This window comes from Octodon degus, unplaced genomic scaffold (assembly GCF_000260255.1).
Source record: "Octodon degus isolate 3935 unplaced genomic scaffold, OctDeg1.0 scaffold00061, whole genome shotgun sequence".
In the NCBI taxonomy this organism is placed as follows: Eukaryota; Metazoa; Chordata; class Mammalia; order Rodentia; family Octodontidae; genus Octodon; species Octodon degus.
Genome location: NW_004524637.1, coordinates 7,065,940 through 7,077,983, shown reverse-complemented (window position 1 = coordinate 7,077,983; position 12,044 = coordinate 7,065,940). Strand labels below are relative to the sequence as shown.

Here is a 12,044-nt window from a genome sequence, read left to right as displayed (position 1 = left end):
GGCGGGCGGGGTGGGGGAGGCACTGCGGAGTGGTGGGGGGCGGCCCGAGGGGCTGGGAGAGGGTCTGGCCCACGCTGCACCTGGGCTGGGACTCATCATGGCTATTTTAAGGCCTTCTTTGAATTAAAATTTTTAGGGCTGGCCAGAACGCTTGGACTAACACACCTGCTTAGGCAGACCACAATGGCCGGGGTTCAGTCCCCGGTGGCGTTGGTGCCGGCTCTGCCCCCGGTTGAGACGGGGGGGTGGGGTGCGGGGTGCTCCTGTAATCCCAGTGCTTGGGAGGCTGAAAACAGGAGGATCACTATGAGACCAATCTGAGACCCTACAGACGCTGTCTTAAATTATAAGAAAAAGTTATTACTTTAAATGGTGTTACGAAATTAAAATTCACTATAATTTGATTATATTTTGTGATATATTTAAAAATTTTAGTTCAACAGATAGTGAGGTTAAGCTTAACAGCCTAAGTTGTATGGTAATAACAATAAGCTTCTCTTCTGGAGGGTTAACAACCTAAGTTTGCAGACCAAAATTAGAGAAAAAGGAGGGCTGCAAGGAAAGCCAACATTTTGGCCCTAGCCTTCCAAGGTCAACTAAGACTCAGGACATGAGAACTTGTACTGTAACGTCATGTAACTCGGCAGTGTCCCAAATTTTCTGATCAAGGAGATTATGGGGCCAAAGAGGAAAGTGATCGATGATGTAGAGTGTGCCTAAGGAGAGTCACATGGAGAGAAAACATTCTCTCAGGCTTTCCCAGGGAGCACATTGGCCAAGCATTGGCCGTGACTCATCCACATGGCTGACACTGACAAAGGTTCTACAATCTGAGGTACAGGATCTCAGGATAAATCCTAAGGGGATTTCACTGATCTTATCAGACCCAAAAGCTACAACTCTTGTTGCATAGGTCCTGCTTTATCTTGATCTTAACCATCCAGCAGAAAAGTATAAAAATGAAATATAAAAAGTAAAGCCATGCTGTTATGCTGAGCTGTAGGGGACTCAGGTCAACAATTTCTGACATTGCCAGTGAAGTGGAAGACCCAATACTAATATAGGCTACTGGACTCTTTTAGACTATTTTGCTGAGTTTACACACCTATAATATTCACATAATGGAACTTAAGAAAAAAAGGGGATACAGATGAATATCCATTTTGTATCTGTGTATTTATTCAAAGTGGTTAGGATAGATACATAGCTAACATTCTCTTAATGGAGTGATTTGTTCTAATGGTGTTTATAGATAGGATATCATGTCCACATCTTGTGCAGCAAATAACCACTAGGAAGAATGTATGCAATGTGTTAATTATTGAAATTGTCCTACCAATTTGATTTGAAACTATCTCATTGCTATTTGTTTATCAATAAAATTATGGAAAAAATAAAAAAGAAAAGAAAAAACAATCAGTTCATTTTCTGGCTTCTGGCATACAGCCTATCTTTTCCCCCAATGCCAATTTTTATGTAATCATTAAACATGAGCTTTTTTTAGTTTTGTGTGTGATTTCATACTTTAATGTTTCGATTTTTCAGGGTTTTTTTTTTTTTTTTGCACTTATTATAACTAGTCAATTCAGCTAGTACAACTATTTGCCAGGCAAATGCTTATTCTACTGAGCCATCTCCCCGGGCCCATAGTACAACTATTTATAATAGTTGTTTCCTCAATTGTTAATGTAGATTATCCCTATTAGTTTTGCCCTTTTGGTTTTTCTGTCCTACTCTTGCAGAACACAATGTCTTAATCAGGGAGATGGATGCGCTTACCTTCCTGATTGTCCAGGAGTTGCAAGCACCTATCCATCCATCTATGCTTTCTTTCCCCCTACTGATAAGGATCTTAGGAGACTGAAGTTGAAGAAAGATACATTAAACTCGTTTTTTGTGGTCCGAAGCAATGATCTGAACAACAAAATGACTTGATTTCATACCTCAATGTGGCTTAAGCAAATTAGAATTAGACTTGTTTCTCATGTAAAGATTCAGGTAGGTGGTCTCGGCCTAGCATATCTTCAGTGTTAAAGACTAAAACTTTAGAGTCACGGAGATTCCCGGTGCGGTAGCCATGTTCGGCTCTGTGGTCTCCCTTGCCAAGCGAGAGCAAGTCAAAATCTCTTTTGGTGAAAATGGTGAGCTGGGTCTGGATAGGTATTACCTTCAATGCCAGGAGAGGCCACCTCCAGGAGAAACAGCTCTTTTACATTATGATCCAATTGTGGGGGGGTGGGGGATGCTCTTTGTGCAGCAACAGAAAAAAAACTGTTCTCTTTAAAAAGTGGATTAAAAATGAATTTGATTTATAAATGAGATGACTGAAGGTGGGATTCTGATTCAGAAACCCCACAGCCTATAATAAAAGAGGAAATGCATGACATCAATTGCCTCCTGCGATTTGAAGGCTGTTGCGAATGGCAACAGAAAACCCTTTATGTTAGGACAAATATCGTATCACATTTATTTATCTTTGTGGATATTTTTGCAACCCTTAATAAATAGCCTGTGCTATTGTCTCTTTAAAAAAAGAATAAAGACTAAAGCTTTCTCATTTCCCATTCTCCTGGACTCAACCTTGTGTCTTTCTAAGAGCAGCATTCTCGCTTAGGATGGAGGACGTGTACAGGAGACATGCTCCTGTCTCGGAGAGCGCTGTGCTCTTGCCTTGGCACCCAGTGTCCCGTGGGCTGAAATGTAGTTTTGTGGAACTCAAGTGAAGCAAATTCCATTTTTTTGTAGAAGGGGAGGACAGATGTTGGCTGACAACTGATTTTCCTCTTCACTGAATTGAGACACTTGAAATGTCTATGTTCCTTAATTCTGGAATTTATCTTATGGAACTATTGTAAAGCATTATGAAATGCAACAGATAGTAATTTTACTGGTACAGATTTGAGTAGACAAATGTTTTAAGTTAAAGACAAGATATTTTTCCAGTGTAGTAGTTGAAGTTTATGACATAGTTAAGCGTTGTTTTCTTTTTTATACTTTGCATATTGATCCGTATTTTCAAAAACTTATGAAAGAAACCATTTGGTAAATTCTTTTAGACAGGATCTGTGGAGCAGATCATGTCCTTATATGTGTACATTTGTTTCACTTTCAGCAGTGTATATATAATTGTAGGTTCAAAATTATTTTTTTGTCAACAATCTAAAAGTCGTGTTCATGTTCTTACTGTATGGTAAGTCAGTGCGTGGTAAGCAGAGAAGTGTTGCTGTTCCTTTGATACTAATCAGCCCTTTGTATTTGTATTCTTAACTGTCACCTTGATTTGTCTAAATGAGGTTTCTTGTTAGCCTCTGGGAGTTTCTTTTTCACATTTATTTTTGTTTTCATCTTTCATCTCAGTAGTACACATTTCATTCTATTTGGTTAACCTGCTGTCTTTTTTCTCCAGATTTAATAGTCATTTTTTTTATTTTAAGAATCTCTAATTGATTCTTCTTCAGGATTATATTTTTTTTCTATGATAGGATACCATACTTCATGAATATATTGGCTTACTCTTTTGGTTGCTTTAATTTCTCAGATATATATTCTTGTGTTGTGTTGTGAGTTTATCTCTATCTCTTGTCAGACTTCTGTTCTGTAACTCTTGGTCATGTTCTTACCTGCTATAGAAGAAAGACAGCAGGTATCAGCCATTAAGTGGCAGAATAGCTGCCACTTTGCCTCAGTTTCCTTGCTCTTGTATCTCTGTAAATTTCATGTTGGTAAAAGCTATGCGTAAATTTAATTTTTCCAGAATCATGCTCATGAGCATTTACTGGATCTGGGAGAATCCAAAAAGCAACAAGCAAACCAACACAGCTATCGTACAAGGTCTGCCCTGGAGGAGACTCCAAGACCCTTGGAGGAGATAGAAAATGGCTCAAGTTCTTCAGATGTAAGATTTCAGCACATTAAAAGATAACATGCATAACAACCAGTTAAAGATACTGTTTTTTCATCTTATAAGAACGTTGCTAGTTCCCATTTACTAAGAATCTAGTACTAGGCATTTGACAACTTCAGTTAGATTTTGTATCTCATTACTGATTTGTAGCTTTTTCAGTGTAATGTTTTCTACTTTTTTTTTTTTTTGGTAGAACTGGGGATTGAATTCAGAACTTTGCGTTTGCCAGTCAAGCGCTTACCCTACTGAGCCATCTCCCCGGCCCTTCAGTGTAATGTTTTAACATTCTTCGTGCCTGGTTATTTCTACATTCCTCTAATAAAACAACCTTTTGGCGAAAGTGATCAGTTTAACATCATAGATCACTCCTATCCAACAAGTAAAATCCTCTCTATCCTTTTCCTTTCCCATCACTTCTTTGCAGTCTAGCAGTCACATGCTGAGATGGAAAGATCATTTGTGCCTAGGAATTCAAGACCAGACTGGGATAAACAAGACCCTATTTCAAAAAAAAAAATTTTTTTAAAAATCTTTTCCTTTATTTGGTAGTACAGGGTCTCACTGTGCAGCTCAGATTCATAGTAATCCTCCTGTCTCAGCTTCCCCAGCACTGGGATTAAAGTCTTGTGCCAACACACCCAGTTTAAGTGGCTGACACAGCAGCATGGCATGCGGTACCCAGGATTGAACCCTGGACCCTGCACTTACCAGGCAGGCACTTCACCAAGCTCTCTTCCCAGCCTTTTTTTTTTTTTTTTAAACTGGAAAAATAAAATTCTTTCCCAAAATGGTATGTTCATTCTGGTGAAAAAACCAAAAAACTAAAGCTATGATAGTGGCAAATACCTAGTGCTCTAGGAAGCTGAGGCAGGAGGATTATAAATTTTGAGCCTATTTAATCAACTTAGTGAAACTGTGTCACAAGAAAAACAGACTTGGGATATAACTTAGCACAAAGACCCAGAGTTTAACCTCTAGTACTTGGGAGGAACAAAGGTCAAATACACTAATTATAATAAATCATATAGGTGACAGTTCAGTGTTTTCTTTTTTGTGGGTTTTGAGGTAGGGTTTCACTATGTCCCAGGTTGGTTTCAAAGTCCTGGGCTCAATTAAAAATTCCCTTGCTTCAGCCTCCTGTGTAAGTAGGACTTCATGGTCTATGTCACTATGCTTGGCCAGTAATGGCTTGAATAGGCACACAAATGGATGAAGCTAATGCTTTGCCTTATAAAATCTTTGAAAGGTTTAGAGTATGGTACTTATTAGAAATTAATATTTAGGGGCTAGGGAGATGGCTCAGTAGAATAGGTGCTTACCTGGCAAGTGGAAGGGCCTGAGTTCAGTCCCTGGTTCCACCAAAAAAAAAAAAAAAAAAAAAAACCCAAAAAACTTAATTTTAATTAAGTTGAGTTTATTAGGAACTTAGATGTGTTTTTAACCAAGATGATATTGGTTAAATGAAAAGTTCCCTGAATTTTTTGTCTTCACATTTTAGCTTATGCTTTAGTATTCTTTTAAAGTAGTGGAATGCATTTCTGTAGGAGTACATTGAGAATAGAATTATAATATGTTAGGCACAACAGACTAATTAATGGGAAAAAATGTTGGCCTTCTTGATTCTTTTTTTGGCAGTACTGGGGATTGAACTCAGGATGTTGTACTTGCAAGGAAGGTACTTATGCTGCTGAACTATATCCCTGACACTTGATTCAAATATTTTTAATTCAGTATTTTGTATTTAGAATATAGAAGCAATTGTTTCTCTTTGCTTTCTCTTAAAGAAGCAGCTAAATTTGAAAGCAATAATTGTTGTGGTTTCAGTTGTTTTGAGTAAAGATTAAATTTGTTACATAAAATATTCTCTATTGGATTTTTATCCTTTCATTTTGCTTAATTTTCAAAATTCTTTGGAATAGTTATACAATTCACATCCTTCTTTACAAGATCTGAAAAGCCATTTCTCCCAAACTATTTTCTATTTAAATTGCAAAGCCAGTATATTTTATTATTTCTCCAAGAATGATCTACTCAAATCATAGGGAAAGTCTTTGCACCAAAATGACCTGGATTCATGTTTTACCCTGTTGCTTATTAATTGTGCTGCCTCAGACAGATCTCATAATCCTTTTAAGCTCTAGCTTCTTTTGTAATATTACAACTTTTCCTTTTCACTATGTTTTATAGACACCAAATGGGTGGTACATGTGTACTATTCCATGTATGTAGTTATATTCCAATTGCATAGAGTATGTACAAACTACTTAGAAAGTTTCTGGCTTTGTTAAAATGTAGTATATAGGAGAGAGTATAATTATTAGACATGAAGTTGTGTAAGATTTTGTGTTAAAAAAACACAGCTGGGCATGGTAGTCTGTGTCGGTAGTCACAGCACTTTGGGAGGTTGTGGCATGAGGGTCTCAGGTTCACGTCCAGGCCAGGCAACTTCCTGGCTAGGGGATTCTAAGGAAGTATAAAGGCCTTGAGTTCAGTCCCCAGTAAACAGAAAAATAAATCAGCTGAGTCTCTGGAGTAGTTAATAAGTGGCATGCCTTTATATACATATATTTCACTTTTTTGGAATAAAAGCCTAAAGCTATATTTTACAACTAATCATGTTATTTTAAATATTTCTACATGGCTGATATTCATTAATATGTTCTGCACGCGTTAAAATCACACAAAGTGTGTCCTGTCATTTAGGAAGGTGAGGTAGTTGCCGTCAGCGGTGGGACGTCTGAGGAGGAGGAGCGAGCCTGGCACAGCGATGGCAGCTCTAGGTACGTGGGTGAGCATTTCTAAGTGCCATATAAAATCTTTAGAAAAGTGAACATTGTACTTTTGGGGTTTTTTTTTGTTATTGTTTTGTTTTTTTACTAGCAGCACATTTCTGGGCCTCTTCACTTTTAAAGTTTTTCAAAGAACTTTAGTTGTCTATAACATAGGACATTTTACTTTTGTCATGCCATCTCTACAGAAAATAATTTTGGCTTCATTTGACTACTTGGAATTACATCTTCTGGATGCTGTTCCTTAATTCTCAACTATAAACCAATTTCATTACTGTTTAAGTATCAAATAGTGAAATTAATGAGGTCTTACAAAATTAACTGTCTCGTAAATGGGGTTTATGGAGTATTATTAAAAAATATTCTCTTCCGGCAGTGGGATTAAGGTTTACTCTTTTTCAGAATTTTCCCATTCACTTGACCATTGTAAGTGAAGATTTCTTAACTCCTTATAATGGTGATCCACAGTGCTAAGCGATGGCTGTGGCTGCCCTTCTGTGGTCTCAGTAGGCAGAAGGAGTATAGCACTTGGGGCGATAATAAAATTCAACACTTTAGGGGCTTTTGTGGTAAAGGTACCAAAGGGATTAAGTGTGAAGGCTGTTGTTCTCGTACTAGTAATTCTCATTAATTGTATGCAAATGCTATGGTGATACCTGGTAGTAATTTTTGTGTTTTTAACAGACAGGGCAATGAAAATGGGGAAAAAAAAAAAAAAACCCGGTATCTCTGGCTCAGTAGTGGAAGTAGAATATCTTGAGCCATCAGACTGTGCTGCAGTTCCTACATGGAGAGATCCATGGTGGCCTCAGTAGTTGAGGACGTTTGTTGCAAGGAAATCATGCCCTGCAGTTTATTGTTCAGTGAGCAGCAGGTCTTCTATTGAGAACCAAGTAATTCAGGAAGTGGCAGCTGTGGTTTGGCAGGTGCCATTTACAGTGGTTTAGGCTGGGGTTTCTGTAAACAAAATGCTCACAAGTGGAAGAGCAATATTCTAGAATAGAATATGTAGAAAGGTTTTTCAAGTTTTTAAAAGATCATTTAAAATTTTATAACATCATCATCCTAGAAACTATTTCACTCATTTGGTGGTTCTTACCTATAGTGATTATTCTTGCAAAGAGTTAGACAAATTCCTGTATGGAACATTTGGACTGGGAGAGAGGTGGTAGTGGTATAATAAAACTCGAGAAAAGGTCTGTTTGTCCGGTGTTCGTGGTAGCGCTATTTTTAGAATTATACGTAACTCTATCTAGAAGTAATTGTTGATTTTAACATTGTGTAACTGAGATCCCTTTAAGGCATATATATTTGTGAAACAATGCAAAGTAACATAAGTGGATCTTTTAAATTTTGCACGTCATTTAAGTGAGATGACACATATCTATGTGGGTGAGCTGAAAAGAAGTGGCAAGCACAACTGGTAGTCACATGAAGAGTTTTTCTGGATCATGGCATGTTTTAAATCACTTATCTAAGAGGCGGGTGGGTAGAATAACATCACCTAAAATTTCTTTATACACTAAGTGAAATTTATAAGAACTACCTTTCCACTAAGGAGGCACACTTCTGACCCTGCCCATTCAGGATGTGACTTCTAAGAGAATACCAGTAGTGTGTCATGGGCTACAAATTCTGTAAGAGGAGAAATTCCTTTGTCTCCTTACCTGCCATATTCTTCAGGATATTTTTCTGTTGTCAGATACTAAGGAAGCGACACCCCTGTTCCTTACGCTTGTGTGCCCCAAAATACTAATGAACACAAAACTCAGAAGTCAGTGTTTTTCTTCTACAAATCACTGAAGGTTTTCACTCGAACTACATAACCTTATATATCTTCCATTTTTTGAGATACTTTCTATACAGTTTTAAGAAACTTCTGAAAATGAGTATAAAATATTTTTTTATTTAAATACATATTCTATCATTTCCCTTTATCGCTTAAAATCTTTCCCTTTTTGTAAAACTAAGTCTTAAACTATATATCCCACATGCTTATTTTGCAACCCCTTCTCTTTCTAGTGACTATTCCAGTGATTACTCTGATTGGACAGCAGATGCAGGAATCAATTTGCAGCCACCAAAGAAAATTCCTAAACATAAAACCAAGAAAGCAGAAAGCAGTTCAGATGAAGAAGAAGAATCTGAAAAACAGAAACAAAAACATATTAAAAAGGAAAGGAAAAAAGTTCATGAAGAAAAAGATGGACCACCATCACCAAAGAAAAGGAAGCCCAAAGAACGAAAGCAGAAGGTTGGTTTTTAAAATTCACAAATTGTTTTCTTTTATGAAAATGATTTAAAACATACATTTTAAAACTGTAGTTAAACATTGTTAAGTAGTAGAAAAAACTCAGAATACAGTGGTAAATCATACTTAGTTTATGCAAATTTTTAGATATTTAATGCATATGACTATTTTCTTACAAAATGACCAGTGTAAATAATGAGCATTTCAACTTAAAACATTATCAGATTTTTCTTGATGACACTTATTTTTGTAGATCTAGTTTATCTGCCAATTGTATATTTAACTATCCTAGTCGCTTTGGCTAAAAATAACTAGAAAACCTTAAGGAGGCCATAAGAAAGATATAAATACAAAACTGCTCATATTTGATGACAGAAAATATGAGTCTAACTTGGGTTACATAGCCCTGTTATAACAAGTCATCTTCATAAATTTACATAGCATGTGAACCATAATTTTGTAGTTGTTTAGTCTGAGATAGTATTTTTTGATTATGTCATGTTTAAGCCGCTGCATAATTTCAGAGTAAAGAAGTATTAGTAAAGAATTAAAAATTACAGCAAGATTAAGCAGCTCTTTGAGAGTTGAAACATTTAGGGATTAAAATACAAGATGTTTTAAGTTTTACTGTGAAGTACATGCAGTATGAAGGATGTACTTTCTGCTGTCTGAAATACTATAGTGTTTTGTTTTAAAACATAAAAGTCTTTTTTAAATGTTTAGAGTGCTACATTTGCCCACAAGTTTTTTTTCTTCTATTTTGTTAGTGCTGGTAAAGGTAATCTGAGCTATTTGTATGTGGTAAGCAGATTAGCCGTATGTCTGGCTAATAAGGTAAATGAACTTTGAGAATGTAGTGTTTGGCCCAAGAGTTCAGGTTGCTTTACCCAGTCCCTGTGTTTGGAAACCAGAGATTCCTTTGTGCAGTAGTATGTCTTAGAGTGCTATTACCAGTTTACATTTCTCTGTTTACTCTGCAAGGATACTATCAACTCTACCTTTTAATTGAAATTATGATTACATACTTTTGTAGGGATCAGACAGGTAGAATTGTTCTTATTTAATCTTCAGGCTGCATCATACAACGTAAGGGTAGATAGAATTAGAAAGCAACTGTCAAGTTCATTGATTAATAATGCATGTGTAGAAAAAAATGAGTATGTTTTCCATATGACTTACTCTTTCCTAAAGGCAGATATAGAAAATGCTAATTAAAAATAGATTCGTGAGAAGTTTAGTGAACTCAGGTGATCTCTTACATGCATAGCCCTGGAAGTCAAGTCAGTATTTATCAAGTGCTTACAGTTTTGTGGTTACACAGTAAAAAGCAGTGTAAGATGCACTATTTATTCATAAAATATGTGTGGCATGATGCTTCATTGCCCTAAGATGAAAATGCCTCATGATTGTGTGGCATCCTCTCCCTTCTCAGTGCCTGGCACCTCCATTTTTTGTTATTCCAAACCACCCAGAATTAATTGTGCTATGTTTTTTGTCATAGTCATCATCAAGCCTGTCCAATTACTGTGGCTCCCTATTCTAAATGCATTTGGCATTTGGCTCTTACTTCTGCTGCCATCCCATGGTTTGCACATGGGGAGCGCTCGCTGGGAAGACTGCAGCCGCTTCCCATCCAACCTGTGGCAGTGGGGTTTGTACAGTGCCAGCTGCTCTACTTTTATAATCTCAAAGGAGATGTAGACAGTAGCGAAATGGACACATACGGCTATGCTTTGATAAAAATGATTTATAAATGCCAGTCAACAAACTGAACATCAGACTATGGACCGCGATATGTCAGTTTCTGTTCTGATGCATCTGGAGTAAGCCTAAGATAGATAGATGTCAGTGCAAACCCCTCTTCCCTAAAAGTCTCCCGTGGACCCATCTCCCATAGAGGAGGTACCAAAGGTTTTTACATTTCCCTGTTCTGCAAGGAAGACAGTGGGGCAACAGAACAGTGTGGGCTAATAGGAACATAGTATGTATGCGGGGGAGAAACTAGAGAAGCCACTGCTGCCGCCACACGCCTCGCATCTGAGCTGCTTGGAATGCTGAGGCCAGGGGAGAGGCTCTCAAGCTCAAGGTTAGACCGGGCGACATGCAAGACCCTGTTAAACGAAATAAAAGTCCTGCAGCAAAAGGTGTTCTCTGATTCACTTTATGGCATCATTTCTTTTATTTATATTAACTGTTAGTCATAACTACTATATTAAAAAATGCAACAGTGAAATTTAGATGCCATACTATGCAAACATTAAGCGCAACATTTTTTTTCAATAGTTTTATTGAGAAACAAATAACAGTAAGACAGTTTCAAATCCCATTAGTAGGACAGTTTCAATAATCAATACATTGCATGTTGTTGTCTTTTTTTTTTTTTTTCTCCGAATGCCTTCAGGACAGGTTTGGCTGGCTGGAGTTGTGGGGATCGAACTACAGCAACCTGAGGCTGACAGTTTTGTGGAAGCAACCACTTAAAGAACTGAGCTAGGGCCAGGCCCCCTACATATTGTTGCCTTAGTGGTTATTCATTGTACAAGATGCAGGCATGATATCCTGTTTACAAACTATTAGAACAAAGCTTTCTATTCATTGAATTAAGAGAATGTAGCTCTGTATCCTATTTTGAATATACAGATACAAAATGGTCATTCATTTCTATCTCCTTTTTTTGTTTAGTTTTGTCAGTTTTAGTTTTGGGTATTCCATTGTGATTTAAATATTATAGGTGCATGAATTCTGCAAAATATTCCAATATAGTCCAGTACTCCATAATAGTAGTGTGTTTTCTGTAAGAGTGGTAATGTCAGAAGTTGTTGACTTGAGCCTTTTACAGCTCAGCATATTAATATGGCTTTACTTTTTATACTTCATTTTTATACTTTTCTGCTAGATAGTTAAGACCAAGATAAACCAAGACCTATATAACAACAAATGTAGGTTTTGTATCTGATAAGGTCAGTGAAATCCCCTCAGGATTTATCCTGAAACCCTATACCTCAGTTTGTAGATCCTTTGTCAGTGTCAGCCATGTGGATGAATCACAGCCATTGCTTGACCAATTTGCTCTCTGTGAAAGCCTGAGAGAATGTTTTCT

At 37.0% G+C, this 12,044-nt stretch overlaps 1 protein-coding gene across 3 annotated transcripts in view; it reads left to right on the top strand.

Moving 5' to 3' along the window:
• Positions 1 to 12,044, top strand: part of Phip (pleckstrin homology domain interacting protein) — a 116,525-nt gene that overhangs the window by 77,368 nt on the left and 27,113 nt on the right. For all 3 annotated transcript variants that reach the window (XM_023718739.1, XM_023718737.1, XM_023718738.1), the window contains exons 18-20: positions 3,755 to 3,895; positions 6,608 to 6,684; positions 8,716 to 8,947. In XM_023718739.1, the coding sequence (XP_023574507.1) occupies positions 3,755 to 3,895; positions 6,608 to 6,684; positions 8,716 to 8,947 (450 nt within the window). The remainder of the gene's footprint in view (positions 1 to 3,754; positions 3,896 to 6,607; positions 6,685 to 8,715; positions 8,948 to 12,044) is intronic.